Source organism: Chlamydomonas reinhardtii, chromosome 13 (genome assembly GCF_000002595.2).
Source record: "Chlamydomonas reinhardtii strain CC-503 cw92 mt+ chromosome 13, whole genome shotgun sequence".
NCBI lineage: Eukaryota > Viridiplantae > Chlorophyta > Chlorophyceae > Chlamydomonadales > Chlamydomonadaceae > Chlamydomonas > Chlamydomonas reinhardtii.
In genome coordinates this window covers 460,670-483,864 of record NC_057016.1, presented here as the reverse complement: position 1 = coordinate 483,864, position 23,195 = coordinate 460,670, and the positions used below count along the sequence as shown (strand labels likewise).

At 64.3% G+C, this 23,195-nt stretch overlaps 2 protein-coding genes across 2 annotated transcripts; one reads left to right on the top strand and one right to left on the bottom strand.

The window, feature by feature from the left end:
* The first annotated feature begins 71 nt into the window (after positions 1 to 71).
* CHLRE_13g564950v5 (uncharacterized protein) lies at positions 72 to 12,117 on the top strand. The gene is made up of 25 exons (XM_043069246.1): positions 72 to 388; positions 656 to 760; positions 1,217 to 1,327; positions 1,639 to 1,839; positions 2,114 to 2,189; positions 2,700 to 2,871; positions 3,220 to 3,336; positions 3,604 to 3,679; positions 4,019 to 4,111; positions 4,273 to 4,401; positions 4,777 to 5,094; positions 5,286 to 5,453; positions 5,735 to 5,863; positions 6,231 to 6,317; positions 6,811 to 6,918; positions 7,268 to 7,348; positions 7,893 to 8,085; positions 8,235 to 8,356; positions 8,592 to 9,045; positions 9,362 to 9,573; positions 9,740 to 9,823; positions 10,108 to 10,212; positions 10,486 to 10,599; positions 10,795 to 10,908; positions 11,079 to 12,117. The coding sequence occupies exons 1-25, from the start codon at positions 344 to 346 to the stop codon at positions 11,145 to 11,147; spliced, it is 3,483 nt and encodes a 1,160-aa protein (XP_042917221.1). The 5' UTR covers positions 72 to 343; the 3' UTR covers positions 11,148 to 12,117.
* A 402-nt stretch (positions 12,118 to 12,519) lies between these two features.
* On the bottom strand, positions 12,520 to 23,181 carry CHLRE_13g564900v5 (uncharacterized protein). The gene is made up of 26 exons (XM_043069245.1): positions 22,795 to 23,181; positions 21,950 to 22,315; positions 21,569 to 21,722; positions 21,163 to 21,265; positions 20,751 to 20,938; positions 20,479 to 20,577; positions 20,114 to 20,272; positions 19,874 to 19,957; positions 19,164 to 19,676; positions 18,761 to 18,936; positions 18,322 to 18,548; positions 17,858 to 18,138; positions 17,530 to 17,586; positions 17,110 to 17,265; positions 16,886 to 16,967; positions 16,665 to 16,761; positions 16,186 to 16,523; positions 15,867 to 16,015; positions 15,527 to 15,703; positions 15,121 to 15,357; positions 14,575 to 14,921; positions 14,269 to 14,403; positions 14,047 to 14,128; positions 13,646 to 13,858; positions 13,401 to 13,493; positions 12,520 to 13,199 (listed from the first exon to the last, which is right to left on the bottom strand). The coding sequence occupies exons 1-26, from the start codon at positions 22,926 to 22,928 to the stop codon at positions 13,158 to 13,160; spliced, it is 4,689 nt and encodes a 1,562-aa protein (XP_042917220.1). The 5' UTR covers positions 22,929 to 23,181; the 3' UTR covers positions 12,520 to 13,157.
* Between the last annotated feature and the right edge of the window lie 14 nt (positions 23,182 to 23,195).

The window sequence follows — 23,195 nt, the reverse complement described above, 5'->3', positions numbered from 1 at the left end:
CGAGCCCATGAAGGTTCCAAATGTGGCGTGCAGATTAGCTCGCTCGGGCTATGACATGAAACAAATTGATGATTGGACAAGAAGAATGCCCACGGACATTACGAAGTGCACATAGCCAAGATAGCATCCGAATCTTCCTGCCTGACACTGACTTTTGGACACTCGGCCCTGAACGAAACTATTAACGACAGGTTATACTGGCTGCCATTAGACTTGAGCTAATTCATCTTTGCCATTCAGCGGCGCGGCGCCGGCACGGGATTCGCCGGAGCAATTCTCATCGGCCTGAAGGAAAGCCAAATACAGCTGAACTGCTGTTAACTGGCTACCAGTGGTATTCAAGATGAATGTTAGCACGGAGCTTCTAGTGGCGCTGCAGTCCAAGCAGGTGCACAGGGGTGGGGCTAACGAAGCCCAGCCGGGTTTCGGTGCGCTGTCACACGGAGCCGTCTGGCCGGCACGCTGGTGCACGGCAGCTGCCAGGTCACGCCAGAGCATGCACCTCGCTACCACCTATCCCAGCCTGCCTACGTGTTGTATCCCCTCCGTTGATAACCAGTGCACAGCATCCCCTGCAACACCCTGACCCCCCCCCCAAGCACCCATGCACACACGAACCCACACACGTGTGTGCGTCCGCACGAACCCCCCTCAGGACCGCGTGCGCAACCTGTGCATCCTGGCACACGTGGACCACGGCAAAACCACGCTGTCGGACCACCTCATCGGGTCCAATGGCCTCATCCACCCGCGCATGCAGGTGTGGCAGCCGGGCAGGGGGTTGCTCAGGCGGGCAGTGTCAGGCAGTGTCAGGCAGTGGCAGGCAGTGGCGGGCAGTGTCAGGCAGTAGCAGGCAGTAGCAGGCAGTAGCAGGCGGTCGGGCGCCCCAGGCAGCCTGCCGAAGGACGGGGGCAGGGAGTTGGGACGCATACGGCATACCCAACCCAACCCACATGGCGGACCCGCCCCTCCCTCCTTATGCTACTCACGCTCCCTGTGACCTGTCGACGTTCTTCTCTGTCCCACCCACACGTCCTCTCTCCTCCCCTTTCCCTCTTCCCCCGCACACACACACACACACACACACACACACACACACACACACACACACACACACACACGCACACACACACACACACTTCACACTTGGGCGGGCTTTCGTTTCGTTTTTTAACACACACACTTCCCCCACTTCCCCCCCACTCCCCCGCCCCAGGGCGAGCTGCGCTACCTGGACAGCCGCGAGGACGAGCAGGCGCGCGGCATCACCATGAAGGCCAGCGCCATCAGCCTGCTGTACGTGCCGGGCGCGGCCACACGGCCCGAGGTGAGGGAGGGGGGGAGGCTGGGGGAAGGCTGGGAGGGGGGAGAGGGAGAAGGCGGAGCTGAGGGAGCAGGCGTGGAGATGGGCGGTGGCTGGAAATAGGAGTGGCCGCCGGTTTGGGCGTTGGCTGGGGCGAGGCCAAGCCGTCGTGTAGGGCCGGGTCAGGAGAGCGGCAAACGTCCTGCAAACCGCGCAGCGCAAATCTTCACCACCGACAATCCTGAACCACCAAGACATTCCACCTCCCTCCCGCCTTTCTCCCTCCCTCACCCCCTCCCTCACCCTGCTCCCTCCCTCCCCCACCCCCCGAACAGGGCCCCAAGTCGCTCCCAGACGCCGCCAAGTTGTCTGACGGCTACCTGGTCAACCTGATCGACAGCCCCGGCCACGTGGACTTCTGCAGCGAGGTGTCCACGGCGGCGCGCCTGTGCGACGGCGGGCTGGTGGTGGTGGACGCAGTGGAGGGCGTGTGCATCCAGACACACGCGGTGCTGAGGCAGGCGTACGAGGAGAAGGTGGGGCTGCGGGTGGGGTGAGGGCGGGGGTGGGGATGAGGGAAGGTTGGTTGGGATGGGGATGGGGATGTGGGTGAGGGCGGGTGGGGAGGGTGATGGGGGTAGGGGTGGGGATTGGGGTGGGTGGGAATGAGGAGGGGGCGCGGGGCGCAGGCACCGGTGCAAAAGCGCCAGCGCAGGCTGGAGAGACCGGAGTTGTGCCCGCGCCGCACTGCACACGGCCACGCTCCCTGCCCACCAGGTGACCTCGCCACCCCAATCCCCCCCCTTGCAGGTGCGGCCTGTGTTGATGATCAACAAGCTGGACCGCCTTATACTGGAGCTGCGCATGTCGCCCGAGGAGGCCTATGGTGAGGGGGTGGGGGGAGAGGGGGCGGCGGGAGGGGAGGGGAGGAGAGGGGAGGGGCGGGAGGGAGGGGAGGGAGGGGCGGGAGGCGAGGGAGGAGGGGCGGGAGGGAGGGGCGGGAGGGAGGAGAGGGGGGCAGCCGAAAGGATGAGGGGCGGGAGGCAGGGAGGAGGGGAGGAGAGGGGAGGGGCGGGAGGGGAGGGGAGGAGGGAGGAGAGGGGGGCAGCCGAAAGGACGAGGGGCGGGAGGCAGGGAGGAGGGGCGGGAGGGAGGGGCGGGAGGGAGGAGGGGAGGCAGTTAGGAGGGGCGGCGCGGAGGAGGGGAGGAGGAGAGAAGGAAGGAGGGTGGGCGGCTGGGGGAGATGGGTGAATGGTGCAGGACGGGGACGCGCATGCTTGATGCTGAGCGGCGTGCACGTGTGCCGCTCAACAGCACAAACGCAAATGAACACGCAGCTTTTGAAGTGTTTTTTACCTCCTGCATGCCGGCGTGACCTGCTGCCCACCGCCCCTAGGCCGGCTGCGCGACATCGTGACCCACGCCAACATGATCTGGAGCGCCTTCGCCAGTGAGAAGTACCTGCGCGAGGCGGACGCCGTGCTGGCGCTGGAGGCGGCGCGGGCGGACCAGGCGGAGGCGGCGGCGGCGGCGGCGCGGGCGGCGGGAGGGGAGGCCAGCGGCGAGGCGTGAGCGGGGGCGGGGGCGGGGCGGGGCGGGGCACGCGGGGGGCAGGGGGGTAGCGGTCCTGAAGGGCGGTGTGCATGCTGCGAGTTTGGTGCGGAGTATGCGGGCGCCCAGGGGTGGTGGTGGTGGTTTCACGGATGGGGAAAGGAGGGGTTGGGAGGGGCTGGAGAGGGCGCTAGGCACACGTCTGCTGGCAGACGTCATTCACCGGACAGTGGCATCAGGGAACGGGATGACGCTGCGGTGGTGCGGCGGGCCGGGCCGGGTCACACGTCGTGCCGCGACACAGACTGCCCCCAACCGCACTCCCATCCCTCCCACCTCGCCCACTGCGTCTGCTCCCCCTGCAGTGAGGAGCAGGAGGCGGAGGCGGAGGAGGGCGACGCCTTTGACGCTGTGGCGGGCTCGGTGGCGTTCGGCAGCGCGGCGGACGGCTGGGCGTTCAGGCTGAGCCAGTTCGCGGAGATGTGGGTCCTGTGTGTGTGTGTGTGTGTGTGTGTGTGCGTGTGTGTGTGTGTGTGTGTGTGTGTGCGTGTGGTGGGCGGGAGGAGGGTAGGGAGGAGGGGAGGGAGGGAGAGAAGGGCGGGACGAAGTGGGGTAGCCATTGTCAAGAAAAGATGGGCATGCAAGAAGGGGCGAAAGGTAGGGGTGTGATGCTGCCGCTACTGCCGCTGCTGCTGTAGCTGCTGCTGCTGTTGCTCATGCCGCTACTTCCGCTGCTCCCTGAACTGCAGGTATGCGGAGAAGCTGGGCTGCAAGCCTGAGGCGCTGGTCCGCGGCCTGTGGGGCGACTGGGCGTTCAGCCCCAAGGTGGGTCTGTGGGGCGAGGGGTGTGGGCGAGGGTGGGGTGGGGGTGGTGGTGGGGGGGGGGTCAATACCAGCCGAAACCAAACGGGGGGATGCCACTTGCGTGGCGTGTGCTCCGGGGGGTGTTGACGCGGGAGGCAGGTGTGAGGGCTTGATGTGGTCACACCGACCGGCTGGGTCAAACTGCCCTCCGACTGGAGCGGGTAGGCAGGTGCCAGGCAGGCATGGTTGGCTCCATTACTGATGCTCTCGATCCTCCCGCTCGTGCCCCGTCTCACACCTCCCTCGCTCCCCTCCCCCACTCCCCCCGCTTTGCATGCACGCCCACTCGCCCCTGCCCAGGACAAGCGGGTGGTGCGCGCCAACAAGCGCGGCGGCGGCTCCAAGGCGCTCAAGCCCATGTTTGTGCAGTTCGCGCTGGAGCCCATTTGGAAGGTGCGAGGCAAGCGGTGTGCGGTGCGTGGTGTGTGGGAGGGAAGCCGAAGGAGACGATGAATAGCAGGCTGTGCATGTGGTGTTGCGGTGTTGTGTAAAGGGTGCTACGGTGATGATTGACATTGTGTGTGACACACACAAATACTCACGCAACCTTGCAGGCCTACACGGTGTGTGACGCGGGCGAGGACGTGGCGGGCACGCTGGGCGCCATCGTGCGGTCTCGCGGCCTGTCCCACCTGGTGCCGCCCAAGGCGCTGGAGCACGGAGACCCCAGGCAGGCGCTGAGGGTGAGAGGCGCGGGGAGAGATGGAGGTGGAGATGGGGTGGGCTGGTGGGGCTAGGGTGGGCTGGTTGCGGGAGGGGGTGGTTCATTGCAATCTCGAAGAAAGCAAGATTGGTGAGGTGTTCAGGGGTGCGGTGGGGGTGGATGGGGGCTGGAGGGTGCGGGGCGAGGCGAGGTGGGCGCAGCGGAGGATGGGTACGGCGAGTCAGTCGGTTGCAAAATGAGCCATGCGGCATGGCAGGGTCAAATGCGCAATCCACCCCCCTGCGATGTCCCCTCCAACCTGTCGCACACACACCACCTTACACACGTTCTCCTTGTGCTCTTTAACACACCACCTTACACACACACCACACCGCACTGCGCCCTGTGCCCGCAGTCCGTGCTGCGCGCCTGGCTGCCGCTGTCCGAGGCGGTGCTGGGCATGGCGGCCGCGCAGCTGCCCAGCCCCGCAGCCGCAGCCGCATTCCGAGCGCCACGGCTGCTGGGCGGCCCGCCGGGCGGCCCACCGCCGCCGGGGCTGCCGGAGCGCGCGGCGGCGGAGCTGGCGCGCGTGGAGGCGGCGGTGGCGAGCAGTGACGCGGGCGAGGAGGCGCCGCTGGTGGTGTATGTGAGCAAGATGGTGGCGGTGCCGGTGGGGCTGCTGCCCAGGGCGCCCGGGGAGCCGGCGCCGGTGACGGCACCGGGGCACGACGAGGTGGGTGCAAGAGGGGAGGGTGGGGGAGGATGAAGAGGAGGTGGCAAGGATGGGGGAAGGAGACAAGAAGGATGGACACAGAAAGATGGTGCGGGGCTGTTTGGGCCTGTGTGGAATATAGGGCGCACCGCCTCGTAGTCCTGCCGCATTAGTCCGTTGCACCTTGCCAATCTCGCCGTGTCTTTGAACAGGTGTTCCTGGGCTTTGGCCGCGTGTACAGCGGCGTGGCCCGGCCCGGCCAGCGCGTGCACGTGCTCAGCGGCGCCTACAACCCCGCCAGCCCGGCGGCGCAGCGGCAGAGTGTGGTGCTGGGTGGCGTGTACATGATGATGGGGCGCGCGCTGGAGCGGGTGGACAAGGTGCGTGTGACTGTGTGACTGTGTGCGTGTGTGCGTGTGTGCCTGTGCGTGCGCGTGTGCGTGTGTGTGCAAGTGTGACTGTGACTGTGTTAGTTGGGGAGAGAATACGGTATACGCTTGGCAGCCCCACGCATCACACCGTCCCTCATCGGCCCTGCGAACCACTTTGCGCTGGTCCCCTGCACACACACGCCTTTCCCCCGCCTCCTGGAAACCTTCCTGCCCGCCTCCCCTCCGCGTCCCCTCTGCCTCCCCTCCTGCTCCTGCTCCGTTCCCGCCAGGTGCCCGCCGGCAATGTGTTGGCCATTGCGGGTCTGGAGACTGCGGTGCTCAAGTCCGCCACCCTGGCCTCCACGCCCGCATGTCGGCCCCTGGCGCCGCTCATGTTCCAGGCGGCGGCTATTGTCATGGTGGGCAGCCCGGGTGGGGCGGGGGGGGGGGGGAGATAGCCGCCCATGAAAGAGGGGGTCAATAACTCAAGAGTTTGAAGCGCCGACGTCCAATGGGAACAGCTGGGAGGAGGGCTACGATACTGACGGGCGACTACATGAGTGCGCTGTACATGAGTGCGCTGTTTCACTGTTGAACGTCTTAATTACCGGTATTACACCCTGGCCCCACCTCCAAGTTTCCACACGCCCCCCCCCCCGCCTCCTCAACCCGCACACCACGCTGCGTATCCGCGTGCCTCACAATTTACACCCTGGCCCCACATGCACCCACACACCAGACTGCCCGCCCCCTCTGCCCCCCTCTCCCCCCTCTCCCCCCCCTCAGGTGGCTGTGGAGCCAGCCCACCCCTCCGACCTGCCAGCCCTGGTGCGGGGGCTGCAGCTGCTCAACAGGGCAGACCCCTTCGTGGAGGTGAGGGGGGGGAGGGGCGGGGGCGGGGGGGCGGGGCGGGGCGGCAGGGGGGGCGGGGGCGGGCGGGATATGCGGGGTATGTGCCCCAGACCAATAGCAAGAAGTCGGGGGCGATATGTGGCGTGGCAGATTGCGGCGCGCGTTAAAATGTGGCGTACGGCATTGGCATTGGCATTGGCATGTGCGGGTGGTCGCATGCACGGCTGGTCCTGCTGGTGCCCCCAGGACCCAGCCGCCCCCTACACACCCCCTACACATCCACACACACACCCCAACACCCCCTCTACACACACCCTGTACACAGCCCACGCACACACGCACACGCTTGTCCTCTCCAGCACATCCATGCACCCACGCACCCATGCACCCACGAACCCATGCACACACACACACACACACACATACACACACACACACACACACACACATACACCCATGCACCCATACGCCCTGCCGCCATACCCGCCATACCCGCCGCCCCCCCCCCCTGCAGATCAGCGTGTTGGACAGCGGCGAGCACGTGTTGGGCGCGGCGGGCGAGGTGCACCTGGGCACCTGCATCAAGGACCTCACGGAGCGGTTCGCGCGCGTGGAGCTGCGGGTGAGGGCGGGAAGGGAGGGAGAGGGGAGGGGAGGGAGGGAGGGGAGGGGAGGGCATTGGAGGGCATTGGAGGGCATCGAAGGTCATTGGAGGGAGGGAGGGATGCAAGCCCCTGGGGTAGGACTGTGGCGCTGGGCGAGTAATGGGCGAATGTGCCAGGACCATCTGTTGATTTCAGATCGGCGTGATGAGGATCGCACGGAGTACGCAAGTGGCCTGGTCCCGCTCACAACCACCCCCTATTGCATTGGGTTCGGTTAAGTTTGGGCTGGTATCTTTAAACCCCCCGTCATCATGCTTATTGCCATCGCGCCGGCCACCCCGCCCCCCCCCCCCCCCGCCCGCGCAGGTGTCTCCGCCGCTGGTGGCGTTCCGCGAGACGGTGTTTTGCCCCTCGGAGCTGCCGGAGAGCGCGCCGCTGGGAGGCCTGGTGCGTGGGGCGTGTGTGTGTGGGGGGGGGGGTTGCAAGGATGTTTGGAAAAGCGGTACAGGGGGTGGTATTCATTTCGAAACCCAAACGGGGTCCGTGGGATGTGTCGGAGGACGTGGGATGGGCGGGGGACGTGGGGTGTGGGGGGGACGTGGGGGGGCGGGCGTGCGGAACCACACAGCGGGCCGCGAGCGAGTACACAGCAGCCTGAAGTGTGCGCAGACTGGAAAGTGGGCGGTCCAGGGGAAACATCGGAGCGGTGTGGGTGCGCTTCATGCGGCTTGCACCTGCCCTTGCTTGTGTGTTTGCGGTGCTGCCAACTTGCCGCTTCCTCTCTGCCTGGTGTTGCATCATCGCTGCCGGTGCTGGCGACGGTGCTGGTGCTCGTCTGTCGTCCGCTTAGGCGCCGCAAGCGCGCGGCGTGTCAGACACCAAGCCCTCCAAAGCCGCACCGCGCGCTCGCACACACCAGCCCCAGCAAACCCACGGACAAGGACACAGTCACGGTCACCCCCACGGCTCCGGACGTACGCCGCTCGCGCAGGTGGGCGGCCTGAAGCCGGTGCGGGTGGTTGAGGCGGTTACGCCAAACAGCGCCTGTGTGGTGCGGGTGCGCGCGCTGCCGCTGACTGGCGGGCTGGCGGGAGCTCTGGACGGGCGGCCGGAGCTGCTGCGGCGTGTGCTAGTGGACGGCGAGGGCAGGGACGGCGTCAAGGAGGACGGCAGCAACGGTGCCGGTGAGTGCCGGCGCGCGCTGGGGCCTGCAGGCAAAGATGTCGATTTGTTGATGTTGCGCCAGACGAAACGATATCTTTGTAACCGTATCCTTGACATGACAGTCATATGCGGTTTTTGTGTCTATATGTGTGTGCACATGCCCACACAGCTGCCGCCGCCACCTCCGCCTCCGCCATGGCCGCTGAGCTGGAGGCGCTGCGGGCGGAGCTGGCGGCGCAGGCGCGGGCGGCCGGGCCGCTGCAGGAGGCGCGGCTGCAGCAGCTGTTGCAGGTGGGGTGGGGCGGTGCTTTGGAACCTGTCTAAAGGCGGTTGGGTGCCGTTGTAAGCCGGGACGGCAACAGGCGCAATGTTGGTACGGCAGTGGGTGCACGGGGCCAGCACTAGGAGGCTGCGTGAGCTGGGCACTCTGGATGCTCGGCCCGTTACACAAACTCCGGAGGCTAGTTTGGGGATTCTCACTGAACACGGCCCTACCCGACCCTTTCGTCGTTTTCATCATGCGCAGCGGGCATGGCTGCTGGGGCCCAAGCGCATCGGACCCAACCTGCTGCTCGCGCCGCCGGCGGACGCGGAGAGCAGTCTGTTCTCAGTGCCCGCCAGCGCTGTGACCCGCGCCGCCAAGGTCACCAGCAAAACCGTGGGGCCAGGCGCCGCCGGCGCCGCCGCGGCCGTGGCCGCGGCGGAGGCCGGCGCTGCCGGCGCGACGGCCACAGACCTGGCCGACGGCGCAGCGGCACCGGCGCCCGTGGCCCGGCTAGACCTGCGGCTTGGATCCCCATTGGCGGCTTGCTCGTTGGGGCTGGTGCCCTCGAGCTCGGGCTCGGAAACGAACGGCACCGGTGGGGGTGCGGCTGCGGGTGCCGCTGACGAGGCGGAGCAGTGGCCGGAGGCGGTGCGGCACATGGTGTCGTCGGTGGAGTCGGGCGTGGTGGCGGGCTTCCAGCTGGCCACCTCGTCAGGTGGGGCGGCGGGGGGGCAGCAGGGGGCGCGGCAGGGGGGTTGCAAGGTTAGGACATTGGGAACGGGATACAAGCAGGCAATCAGAGGGCAGCAGGGGGGTGGGGGGCAGCAGGAGGGTTGGGCACAGGGAGGCTGCAGGGGCTGGGTTGGGGAGCTTGTTAGGTTAGTGAGCGCAGCGGAGAAAGCAGCAGATGCCGTCAGTGGCTCAGGGGGCGTTGCATGATTTCATGGTTGCTCAGGAGCGCCGGGATGAGGCGGGCAACCTGACGTGTGTGTATGGCATTTGACGTTTGCGTGCGGCCCTGCTGTGCGCAGGGCCGCTGTGTGAAGAGCCGTTGTGGGGCGTTGCGTTCGAGCTCGAGGTGCGGCTGCAGCAGCCCGCGTCATCGCAAGGAGCAGCAGCAGGCGGCGATGAGGCGGCGGCGGCGGCGGACGGCGGCGCGGACGGGGCGTCGGCGTCAGCGGCGGCAGACTGGGCGTCACGTCTGGAGCTGCAAGAGGACGTGTACGGGCCATTCTCGGGACAGGTGCGTGTGCGCGTGCGCGCTTCAGAGGGCACAATCGGACGAAGTGTGCATGCGGGTCTTGATTCGCTCTCCAGTAAGCCTCGTGCCCCCAGCCTGACAAAGCGGTACTGTACTGCTGTGGACCGTCCTCACGTGCTCCGCCGCCGTTGCCTGGTGTGTTGCACAGGTGATGACGGCGGTGGCTCTGGCCTGTCGAAGTGCGGTGATGGAGGCGGATGCGCGGCTGGTGGAGGCGCAGTACCTGTGCCAGGTGGGAGCGGGAGTGGGGAAAGGGACGGGAGTGGGGGTTGTAGATACCAGTCCAAACTGAACCCAACCCAATAGGGAGACAGGAATGGGAATCGAGTTGGAATTGCGGGGGTTGACCGTATCCGAGGGGTATATCTTGTATGTGGCAGCTGTTGCGAAACAAGCCGCTGCTTGTTCATGGTCATTCTGACCTCGCGTTTGTCACATTGTCAGGCCCTGCTTGACCCCCGCACTGTGCTAATGTTTTGTCCACCATCACCCACCATCATCCCACCACCCGCGCAGCTGACCGCCAGTGCCGAGGCGCTCAGCGGCATGTACGCGGTGCTCAACCGCCGCCGGGCTCGCATCCTGCGCGAGGAGATGCGCGAGGGAAGCGACACATTCCTGGTGCGGCTGCGTGTGTGCGTGTGCGTGTGCGTGTGCGGGTCATCGGGGCTGGTCGCGGAATGGAGTGCGATAGAGAAGGTATCGTGGGGGAATCGCGCCCGTGCCCGCGTGTGCGGCATATCCCGGCGCTCGGCTGGGAGCGCGCTGCGCGACATGTCACCATCTCTTTGCCCTGCTAGTCTCCGTGATAGGCTGATAGCATCCATGAGTCCTCACCCGGTTGAAGACGTGCTTCCCCGCGCTCTCCGCCTCCGCGCCCCCGCCTGCGCACAGGTGAGCTGCTACCTGCCGGCGGAGGCCTCATTCGGCCTGGCGGACGAGATGCGGCGCAAGAGCAGCGGCGCGGCGTCAGCATCCCTCATGCTGAGTCATTGGGAACGGCTCCAGGTGGGCCGATGGGGGCGTCGGCATCAGGGGCATCGGCTTCCTGTCGTTTCTCCATCATGCATCGCCTCGGCAGTCGTGGCAGCCCACATCCAAACCCCTGCCCACTGGCCTTCCTGCTGTACGGTACTGACTCTCTGAGACATCAACAACTCCTTCCTTTAAACCCCAATGTGCGCCGTGTGCCGTCTGTGACAGGTGGACCCCTTCTTCGTGCCCACCACGGAGGAGGAGCGCGAGGAGCACGGCGAGGACGGCTCCGGACTCACCAACCTGGCCCGGAGGCTGGTGGATGCGGTGCGGCGGCGCAAGGTGAGCAGAGATTACGCTCTTACGGTAGTTGTGTGCGAGGGCACAAGGGCAGTAGGCACGCAGGCAACGTGTTTGTGCGCGTTGTTTGAGCTGCGCCGCTTTACGCCATACGTTTTTTTGCCTGACGTGCGATGTGCCGGATCATTTGCGGTTGTCGCCTCGCCGCGCAGGGCTTGCCCGTTGAGGAGAAGGTGGTGCAGCGAGCCACCAAGCAGCGCACGCTGAAGCGCAACGTGTGAAGTCAACGACCAGCTGCGAGATATGACGCTGGCTGAGGTTCCATGTGTACCGGCAATGGCTAGTTGCAGGAAGACCAGGCGGGTACATCACGCGAAGACACGTGACCTTGACGAATTGCAGGATGTGATGGGGTGATGGGCACGCGGTGATGCAAGATAGCTCCGTAGCTGAATGGGTTGAAGGACATGTGAAGCTAGGCATGGGTGGTTGCACTATCATCGCTCACACTAATGTGCGTAGTGGAGTGAAACGCCTGTGCTTCAGCCTAAGAATATGAACCAGGGTGGCATGTGACCATGGCAGGAGGTGCACAGGCACACGCCAGCAGACTGGGAGAGCTCCGTGGAGACCCCGTGGAGCTCTTCGTAGAAGACAGGCATGGGCGAGACGATGCGGGCGTGCCGCGCAAGTAGCGGCGCGAGCGTGCAAGTGGCGACTGGCCGGTGTCTGGTTAGTGGTCAGCACGGCATTCGGTAAATACCTGGTTGCTGCATAACGGCTGATTGGCTGTGTCTGGACGTGGACGTGCGATGGGACAGTGGTAAGGCAGGTTGGTAAAGTCCCGTAGGGTGCAGCTGATTCCCAGAACCCAACAGATGGTACACAATTGGCAACGGCAGGGCAGGAGTGCGCGGCTGGTCGAACGCCGGAGTTACTGGATTGGCTGAGTCTGGACGTGGACGTGAGCTGTGCTTGCCTGTGCTGGGCCACTGGGCGGAGCGGACAGCTGGCTGGCGCACCACGAACCGGCTACCGTATATGCGTATGTCAGGCGGTCAGGATGTAAACACGGACAGTGTCCTGAGATGCTGTGGTGTGGGGTCAGGCCTGTGTTCCCTGGAGAGGAGAACCCCTTTCCCTCGACCTGCATCAGGGTCCCTGCCATCCGCAGAAACCGATTGCCTCCGCTTCTGCACGGCTCGCTCGTGATGGAACATGGCAAGGGGCAGGAAAGCGTAGTCCCGATGTGTGTGGCTCCCACCCGTGCCCACATAAATGCGTAGCAAGAAGGGACAAGGCATTGGTGCGTCGTTCGCGCGCTGTTACTGTACCGACGGTAGCTGGCAGGTTGTGTCGATGTTTTGCTGACGCGCATTCCTCACGCTCCGGGCGCCCGGCCAAGGCGATAGCACCACACAGACTCAATGCGACGCCACACCGCGCGGATGGCATAGCCGATGCGCACCTGCAGGCAGTCGACCGGCGTCCACGGATGAGCTGTGTAGACGAGCACTAGCGTAATGCAACGGCGTGCAGCAAAACAATGGCCGGGCGACAGTGTGACAAGCAGGGGCAAGAACAAGGCGAAGCAAAGCAGAAGAGGGGCCCGAATGTGCACGGCTCGCGTGCACGGCTCGCGTGCTTCACGTCGGGCTTGGCCGTTTACACGTCTGCTTACCTAGTGCACTCATCCACGTCGAAACTCGGAACCGACATTGCGGCACGACAATGCAACACGACACACACCACCGGACACCAACACATACAGCGAAAGCGGCAACTCGAACAGCGGATGAAAAGGCAAGAAGCCGAAACGTCATTCTCCAGGCAGTCGTGGGCTTTGCGCCGACACTCGCAGTATCTGCCCTCCTCAAACCTGTCGCTCTTGAAACCCATCCACACCAGGAAACCACAGAATATGCCAACCCTAGTGACCCCCATCTCTCCCTCCACTCATCTGCCTCACAACAACCCCGGATCGCGCCGACCCGACTCGCGGATACTTTGCGAAAGAATGCCATCCTACAGCCATCAAAACTGTGGCGGCGGAGCCCACACTCAACCGCCCTCTCTTCTTCACACAATCCCGCTCACGGATTCTACTAATGGAGCCGGAGAAATGCATTAAATTTTCATCTACCGTGTGTCATTGGCCCCAGACTGTGGAGGGGCTCAGCCCCTTTTCCCGTGACCGGGGAACACTTGTCATCTACCGTGTCACATCGACCCCACGGTCCCTTACGCACGCATCCCCGGACGCTATGCGCGCGCATGAAGCAAATAAAAGTCTACTCCTTGGCGCTGGTGCTCTTGGCGTCCTGGTCAGCCACCTGCATGTGCAACATGAGAGAGACACAATGAGCATGATGACCAACCTTGGCGCACGCCTCACGCACACACCCACAGCGGGCGAGTACCCTCGGGCAGCGTTGCGAAGGCTGCGCAGCAACGTGACACGCCACAACCACAGCCACACCTACAGCTGCAGCATGTACACCCACCCAAGCCTACACGCCCTCAAACACGCCTACCTGCAGCTCCGAGGTGGCCATGCGCTGCGGCGTGGCGGCGCCACTGCCAGCCCCCACCACATCGCCCTCGGGAACCATGTCCGCCAGCCGGCTCTGCACGTGGGCGCGGGCAGGCGTGTTGTCAGGCAAAGGAGCCCGGGCGACAGGCGCGCACACATGCTGTCAACGCGCACGCTGTACAAAGATCGCGAGACGTTTCAGACAAGCACGAAAAAGCGTACGGCCAGGCAGGTGCACGAGCACACCTTGGAGGGCACGTAGGGCACGCCGGACGGCCCGCTGCGCGCCGCGAAGGAGGCGTTGGTGTGGAACAGCGAGCGGATGCGCTCCACGGCGTGTGCCTTGGGGGAGCCCGAGGCCGCCACCTCGGCGCGCACGGCGGAGGCGGTGCGCGCCATGTTCTTCAGGTAGCGCGACGACGCGCGGCCGGTCTGGTCCACCATACCCGTGAACACGCCCTGCGGTTGTGTGTGTGTGTGTGTGTGTGTGTGTTGGGTGGATGCAAGTGAAGATGGCGTGAGTTGTCGCAAGAGTTAGCGGGCATGCGTCATGCTAGGCCCCATGGTGGTCGCGAGTGTGCCAGAAAGAGCCAGGGCCCAGCGTTCTTGATGATAACAAAGGACGGGAACATGAAGTGTGGGCTCACCTCCTCCTTGGCCAGGAGCGCCGCGGGCTCGCCGTTCTCCACCACCTTGCCCGCGTCCAGCACCACCACACGGTCCGCATCCCTGCAATGGTGGAATAAACATAGCCACTTCACGGTTAGCAACGAGCGACTTCCATGCAGATAATTCCAGCGAGTCACGCGAAAATGAGCTACAAAGTAATAAGCTACTGGTCTGGTGCTGCTGTATTGACCGGCACCCACATGATGGTGTTGAGGCGGTGCGCGATGGTGAGGCAGGTGCACTCGCCGAACTGCAGCCGCAGTGCGCCCTGGATCTGGCTGTCGGTGTCCACGTCCACACTGGCGGTCGCCTCGTCCAGCATCAGGATGCGAGACCTGCGGGGGGGGGGACAGCCACGGACATGGTTGCAACGCCGGCAGACACACGTACGCTCCGTGCCGCTCGCAAAGCAGGGCGCACCCAGCAGAACCTTCGTACCAACGATACCCCAGGCACTCCACACCCGCCTTGCCCGCCTCGCGCTATGTGCGCTCCGCTTGACTCACTTGCGAAGCATGGCGCGGGCCAGGCAGAACAGCTGGCGCTGCCCCAGTGAGAAGTTGGCGCCGCCGTCGACCACCTTGGCGTCCAGCGCGCGCTTCTTCTGAGCCTCCACGTCCACCACCACATCGCCGCCGCTGGACGCCTTGCGCTCCGCCACCTCCTTGGCAGCCGCAGCCTCCTGCGCGGCATGAGCCTCCTCCGCAGCAATCTGCTTCTTGCTGGGGCGCCGGGACGGCGGCTTGCGGCCCCCGGGGCCGCCGGGACCGCCCGGACCGGCCTTGCCCTCCTCCGCCTTCTTCTCCACGCCCAGCGCATAGATGGCAGAGCGCAGGCCCACCGCGTCGATGGCCTGTTGTTGCGTAAAAACGGTTTCGGGTTTTAATGACAATGCACGATCCAGTTTCAACAAGCTACCTTCAGGCTTCAGCGTATTGACAGGGCCTTGCAGCATCTGTGCAGCTGCCCACGGCAACAACGTGCAGGTGTCGCGCGCGCACACACACACACACACACACACACTCATCCACCCACCCACACATGCGCCTCACCTGCCAGAGCTCGTGGTCCTGGGCGGTGTCGAAGGGGTCCAGGTTGTGGCGCACGGTGCCGTTGAACATGAAGGGATCCTGCGGGATGATGGACATGCGGCTGCGCAGGTGGCGAAGGCCCAGCGTGCAGATGTCCACGCCGTCGATGAGGATGCGGCCGCCGGCAGGCTCCACCATGCGGAACAGCGCCAGCAGCAGGCTGGACTTGCCGCTGCCGGTGCGGCCCACCAGGCCAACCTGCAGGCACGCAGAAGCAAACATAAGCCGTGTGTTAAAAAACCACCGTACCCAAGACGCTGTCAAGGGCTTCACACCAGACTAGGATAGGACGCAACTGCAACATGTGCTGTGTATAGCTGGCTGCACACTGGCGCGACGCACGGCCGCCTGGCCACCTGCTCCGCACCTTCTCGCTGGCCTCCACCGTGAAGCTAATGCCGCGCAGCACCAGCGGCATCTCGGGCCGGTACCGCAGCTGCAGGTCCTGCACCACAATCTGGCCGTGCTCGGGCCACTCCGCCGGCAACGTGGCTGCCACCTCGGGCGGCGTGTCGGGCCGCGCCTCCTGCTCCGGCTCCAGATACTGCGCCGGCAACCAGCAGACCAAGGGTTAACAGCGGGGCGTGCAAGTCATTCCTCGCACACAAGCGACGGCATGGACCCACCGACAACCTTCACCCTAGTCAGTAATCAGCACCAACGCGTCACCGTGCTGTATCCAGGTCGTAAAAGCGCAGCCCCCTCACCTGCGCGATGCGCTCCACCGAGTTGAAGTCCGCCTCGGACTTGGAGGCCATGTTGGTGCCGTGCTTGAGGAAGCGGGTCAGGTCCAGCGCATACACCAGCGCCAGGCCGGCCATGCCAGGGTCAATGCCGCCCTGAATCACCAGGGCGCCTGTGTGTGTGTGTGTGTGTGTGTCACAACATGGGCAAGGCAGCACACGGTCAAGCGGCATTCACAATGGGAGAACAATACCGGCGAAACTGCCCGCATACAAGGACGTAGAGGTATGTAGAGATATGTAGAGATACGGATTGCACCAGACCATTTCGAGCCGTACTCACCACACAGCGTCAGCACCGTCAGGCCGAGCATGTCCAGGCGGCACGCCAGCCAGCCTGCAGCCAGCTTCTGGGTCACGAAGGCGTGTGCGTTGCGCTCCATCAGCACATCGCTGGCAGCGGTGAAGTGGGACTCGGCGCGGTAAGCCCGGATGGTGGCCACACCGGCCAGGGCCTCGGCGAATCGCGAGTAAATGGGCGAGCGGCTCACGGACTCGATGCGCTGAAGCTCACGCGCCGAGGGAATGTAGTAGCGCTGAATGAAGAAGTAGATGATAGTGAGCGGCGGCAGTGCGATGGCAAACCACTTGGTCGCGATGGCGATCACGATGAGAATCGAGCTGCACAGGCACGAGTTGAGGGTCAGGCGGTGAGTGCGGTGCGAAACAGGTTTGCCGAGTGCAAGAGGAGCGGCCGCGTGCTGGTCTGCGCGTGTGAAGCGGCTGCCGAGTCTCCGGTGCTGCCCCCTCTTGCGAACCTACATGTACGTCATGACGGCGCCAACGAACTGGATGAGCGACGCGGGCAGGGTTGCGTCCATGATGTCAGTGTCACGACTGAAGCGGTTCAGGATGCGGCCTGCAGCAGGAGGACCGTTGGGGCGCGCGGGTGATATCAGCAGCGGCCTGCAAACGAGCTACAGGGCCCACAGCAGCTAGAGGCTGTCCAACGTAACCAAAGAAAGCCCTGCTCTGGTGCCTACCCGACGGGTTGGTGTCGAAGAAGGACTTGGGCAGCGCCAGGATGTGGTCCAGCAGCTGGTTGTGGACCGACACGGCGGAGCGCTGCGCGACAGCGAAGTCGAGGAAGGTAGGAACCGTCAGAAAGGTAAACGTGCAACAGCGAGGTCGAACAACATCACAGCACAACAATAAAGTACAGCATAGAGTGCATATCTTAGCTATATCAGCGGGGCAGGGTACTTACCACGCAGAAGAACAGGAAGGTTGTGGAGCGCAGGAAGGTCGCGAGGCCGTACACCACACCCAGCATGAAGTAGATGCCCAGGTAGAAACCCAGCGTCTCGCCGTACTTGTCGCCGAACCAGTTGCCCACCCACGTGTCCGTGTAAACGCGAGAGCCCTGTGGTGGCAGGACCGCAACAGATCGACAGGGCGACCTCAGTGTTCAGCTGACAGAAGGCAACAGCGTGAATGGGCATCACAGAACCTGGTGTAGCAGACCCGCCCCATCCAGCTGATCGTCCACTGCCTCAGCAAGAACACTACGGGACATGGTGGCGGGCACACGGTGTGGTATGGGCGGTGCCCAACCCCGCTGCGGCGCAGGCCGCCCCAAAAGCTCCCGCCGGCCCTTGCCCCCTCCCGTCTCCAGCCCGGAGCTCACCTGCTCCAGCGCGAACAAGAACACCAGCGGAATCATGTAGATCCAGCCTCCACCCGCCTGCAGCATTCAGGGTTACACGGATGATCAAGTGATGAGTTGACGGCGGGGGCAGAGATATACAGGCGCAAGGGTGCAGGGTCGGTACCCATCTCCTCCTGACACGCACGTACACCAGCATCTCCTCAACTCCGCAGTCATGCACTCACACGGCCCAGCAAGGAACACGGACGGCGCTTGTCTCACAAGTCCAAACACAAATACCCACCCAGCACAGTCACATTGCCACACACCATCCACACCACACAACATCACGCCGCGAACGACTCACAAAGAAGTAGAGCTTGATGACGGACGCGCTGATGGAGCCCGACTCGCGGACCTCGATGCCCGTCAGGTTGCGGTTGGCGTCAGTGGCCTGGCGCGTCAGCGTCACCTTGTTGTCCATCGCCTTGCCCGCAGCCACCTTGTCGGCCGCGGTCTTGGCGTCCTTGGTCGCAGCCGCGGCGGCCTTGGCCGGGTCCTTGCGGTTGGCGGCCTCCTCGTCCTCCTTCTCCTTCTTCGCCTCCTCCTCGTCCTCCGCATGGTGCACCAGCTCCGCAATGTTCAGGCCTGTGCAGGGCGCAACAGCTTGGTGAATACGGTACAGGACAACGGCCTGAGCATATTGCAGACAAGACACACCGATCGCAACCACGCCCACGTAGCAGGGTTGAGCCCAAGCGGCAGCAGCAATAGACTCTGCGCCTGGTCCCACAGCCCTATGTGGGCACAGCCCCACGACGCCCCACGCACCCTGCTCCTGCAGCTGGCTGAAGGTGCCCTCCGCGCGGATGTGGCCGCCCTCCAGCCACACCACGTGGTCGGACTGCGGCAGGTACTGCAGCGCGTTGGTGACCAGCAGCACCGTCTTGGAGCGCAGCACGGGGCCGCGGATGACTTGCTCGAACAGCGCGCGGCCCACGTGCGAGTCCACCGCACTCAGCGGGTCATCCAGCAGGTACACGTCAGCGTTGTCGTAGCTGCGGGCACACATGCGCATGAAACGGGGGGTGTTACATTTATGATTATTTACGAAGTGAAGGGGGACACAAAGCACAAATTCCAGCAGTGTGTCTGGATTGCGGGGGCAGGGCAGCTTTGGGCGTTGGGAGCTGGGAGTAGCGAGGCGGTCAGCAAGCACAATGTCAGACAGCCAGCCCGACCACCAGGCGGGATCCCAGCACGCGCTCACATGGCGCGGGCGATGGACACGCGCTGCTTCTGGCCGCCCGACAGTGTGATGCCGCGGTCGCCGATCTCCGTCAGGTCGCCGTTGGGCAGGATGGCCAGGTCGGGCCCTAGCTGCGCCGCCTCCAGGGCCGCGCGGTAGCGCTCGGCATCCATGGGGTTGCCCATCAGCACGTTCTCCTGCAGGCGCGTGGGGCACACCGTGGACGCGTCAGCTGATCCATGTCCCAGACCCCACCCTCTGCTGTACTGACTGCTGCGCTGACTGCTGCAGACTTCGAAACAAAGTAAACAGGCAATGCTTGCAGTGAAACAACCCCCATGTCCAGCAGGCCGTGGCCACCTGACTGTGCCCCTCCACGCCCTCCCCCACGCCCTCCCCCACTGCCGCCGCCCCTCCTAGCTACCTGCAACGTGGCGTTCATGATCCAGGCCGACTGCGCCACGTAGGCGATGCGGCCGCCCACCTCCACGCTGCCCGACAGCCGACTGATGTGGCCAATCAGCGAGCTCAGCAGGCTGGACTTGCCGCAGCCCACGCCGCCCACAATCATGGTGAGGGTGCCCGGCCTGGCCTCCAGGTTGATGTCAGTGAGCGTCATGCGCGTGTCTGACGCGGGCTTGGCATCGGGCGCGGCAGTGGTGACGGCGGCGGCCACGTCGGCAGAGGCATTGCCCTCAGAAGAGGCGGCGCTGCTAGCGTCGGTGTGGGGCTTGCCGTCAGCGGGCGCCGCCTGCGCCGCCTTTCCGTCGGCAAGCGGGTTCGCGGTTGCGGCGGCTGTTGCGGCGGTCGGCTGCTCCTTCTGCTGCTGCTGGGCCTCCTTGCCAGCCGTGTCCTGACCGGCATTGGCAGCCGTGTCCCAAGAGAAGCAGCCGTCCTTGATGCGCACCACACCCACCGGCGTGGTCTCCATATTCCACTGCAAAGGGGCAGGTCAGGCGGTGCGAGGGCGTCAGCCGCAGCCCCCAGCCACCTGGACAAACCAAAACTGGACCAGCCTTCTCGTATCAATGGCATCGACACAGCTACATCCCAGGCACTGTGCAGTGCCGCTATGCCAGTGCGCCGCAGCCCTCCCCCACGGCCCCCACCCGAACCAGTGCTCCTCCCACGCACCGGCTCCAGCGCCGCCTCCTGCCTCGTGAGGAAGTCGCCGATACGCTTGATCGCCACCAGCGCGTTCACGACCATGGTCACAAGCTGCGCATAAACAAAAACAGGAGCATGCGAGACGAAGTGCAGCAGGTGTAAGCAGCTGGCACTGGCAACGCACGCGCAAGCCCTAGAGTCATATCCAAAGCAACATAACCCCCTAAACCTGCCTCTGCCTTCACAGCCCGCCGTACACGCACGCACCATGGGCAGGAAGGACATGGGGAAGCGCAGCAGCGAGAACAGCGCGAGGGCGGTGTAGGCGTGCGCGGGCGAGAGCGCCTGGCCCGCCAGGCTGTAGCTGCCGAACACGAACAGTGCTACAGCCACGGGGCCGTAGAACAGCAGCAGGCCGAAGAAGCCCTGTGCACATGACACATAACGTGTGTTGTTGTGTTGATCTACTTTTGTTTGACTTCGCTTGGGCATAACCATTCCGCCTTCGGCGCGTCGCGGGAACCCAGCGCGGCTGCTGCACAGCGCAGCTGCGTGCCCGAGGCCCCGAACTGCTTGCCGCCCTGCCGACTGCTGAAACCCTCCTCCAGCCAAAAAACCCCCCAAACACCCACCTGCCACAGCGCGGTGCGGCGCAGGATCCGTGCCTCCTGGTTACGCGCCGCCATCACAGCAGCACGGAAGCTCTCCTCCCAGGCATAAAACTTGATCATCTGTGTTCATACAGATGCATGGGTTATGCCGGCCTTGTCTGACACGCGCTTCTGCCGACCACCCGGCCTGCGTCCGCCATTCAGGGCAGCGGCACCGCCAATCCCAACGAGCCACCTTGCCCTGCCGCCCTCCTCTCCGCTGCACAGCGCCTGAAATCCCCTCCCGCACACACCTGGATGCCGTTGATGAGTTCGTTCATGCGGCCCACGCGCTTGTCCGTCCAGCCGATCAGCTCGCGGCGCAGCATGCCCAGCTTCATGGCCAGCTTGCCGGTGAGCGGCACCATCACCAGCATAACGCCCAGGCCCACAAACGTGGCCCAGCCCACCTCAAACCACAGCAGGACCAGCACGGCGACGACTGCACGCGGCAAACAATGCAAGTGAGTATATCGAAGTTTGCACGCGGTCTCAAGTGAACGGAGTGAATGGAGCAAGGAGCGCTAACTCGCTGCGGCAGGCGCCGCTTTACGGCCCGGCATTGCGGCCCACAGCCAACGCATCGGCTTATCCCCCCCACCCCGCCAATGCCCCTTCCGCCCAAACTGCAGCCCCAGGCGCGCCGCGCCGCTGCGCCCGACTCACTGTAGCAGGGGCTGCCCCACATGGCGTGGATGGCGAACATTGCGTCCTGCAGCTTCTGTGCGTCGTTACTCATCAGCGTCACCACTTTGCCCGTGCTCTCCGCCTGCCGGGACAGATGCGGATGCACCCCGCCAATGCAACATGAGCGGCGCACTTTTAGAAGGAAGGAGCAAGAACAGCATTAAAGCAGTTGTCCCTGGCCAGCTGTCCCCAAGGCCATCGTGTCGCAGCTCGTCTTTCCTTGCTGAAAGACTCCGTTGACGGCCCCTGCTGTGTCCTCCTTGTGCACACTCCCCACCCCGGACGGCCGCTCATGGCAACGACTTCGTCTGCAGTCTTCAGTGCATCCTGTACCGCTTTTCCAAACATCCTTGCAACCCCACACGCACTGCGGCACACGGCGCACCTGGATCGCCGCGTTGCTCAGGCGCAGGCACTTGCGGTAGATTGCAGCCATGAGCGCGTTACGCATGCGGGTGCCCAGCCGGTACAGCAGGTACTGCTGCTGGTTCTCGCACAGCGACTGGATGGCGGGCGCCAGGAACAGGCCGATGATGTAGCTGCACGCGGCAAGGGGAAGGACAGCATACGGTAGCCGGTAGGCAGGCGAGGAGGGGGAATGAAAGGGGTTCAGCTCCTGGGGAGCCGGGGAGGAGGCTGCTGCCACCGTACCAATGTGCTTGCCATCTATGAAAGTGGACTGGCGGATATTCCGTTTCACCTAAGGTGTGGCCTAGAGCAATGTGGACCGTCCGGCACTTGGCTCCCGGGCACACGCATGACTCACAAGTAGAGCTTGCTGGTGGGCTCGCAGGTCATGCCCGATGCCGCCGCCACCTCCGCCGGCATCTTGCGCAGGATGCTCTGGCACTGCAGCCCCTGCACAATGCGCCGCAGCAGCAGCGGCCCAGCAAGCGAGCACGCCTGCGCCACGCCGTACAGGATGCCTGTGATGACCAGCCCGCCCACGTTCCCGCGCAGCAGCGCCCGCTTCAGGTCGGGCTTGGGCAGCTTGAGCTGCTCCTGCCAGGAGCTGTCCAGGTTGTTGATGAGCAGTTGTGTGGACACGCCGGGGTCGGCGTACATGTGCTCCGGCTCCAGGCGGGTGCGGTAGCCCAGCCAGATGAGCGAGTCCGTGTCCAGGAACAGAATCCTGTGCGTTGCGTCACAGGCGTCATGGGTTACTGGCGCGGCGTGGGTGCAGGTGAGCTTCACGGTTCAGGTGGGCAGCTGGGCTGCAGAGACGGCGGGGGAGACGTGGCGCGCCGCTGCGGTTCGACACTTCACCGCCAACGACCTGTTTCAGAGTCCCAGGGCTCAGGTAAGCGGGCTGCGAGACATCCCATGACACTGATCGTATGTTCCACAGCTGACAGCGGGAAGAGGCTGTCGAGGCTGGGCGAAGCCGGCCGTGGGGTGGGGTGCGGGTGCGTGGCTGTGTGTAGGCAACTCGTCACTATGGCGCGGGACGCAAGGCCAGCTCCATACAACCCAAACAAGAAGAAACATTGGACGACCACGGCTATCAGGGAAACTCTAGCCTGGTACTTGCCGACGCCGACCAACGTGCAACGAGAAGTGGCGTCAACTGTGCGGCCATCTGGCGTCATGGTCATAAAACGGCCCGCGCACCTGGACCACCAGCGCGGCTGCGGGTATCGCCAAGTCTCGCCGAGCTTAGGCTTGTACTCCATCTCCACTCCAACAGCAGACTCCGCATCATGGCCTTTGGCGGGGCCTTTCGCGCCACCGCTTGCCTCCCCCATTCGCTCTTATCAAGAGTGTTGTATCACGCGAATGGGCTTAACACCAGTATAAGCTCAAGCCCGCGGAAAGTTGTTGACAAACAGCAAAAGTTGCCTGTCACACGTTCCACTTGCTAGTGCCACCTACAGCGCTATCTATAAAGTGAGCGAAATAAGAAACTTCAAAGGCTGTAGAAGGTAACGCGTCTTGTGTTGCGTTGGGACCATCAAGAGCTTGCCAATGCAAGCGTGTATGACTGGCCCACAGCGAGCCGAACATTCCTTCGC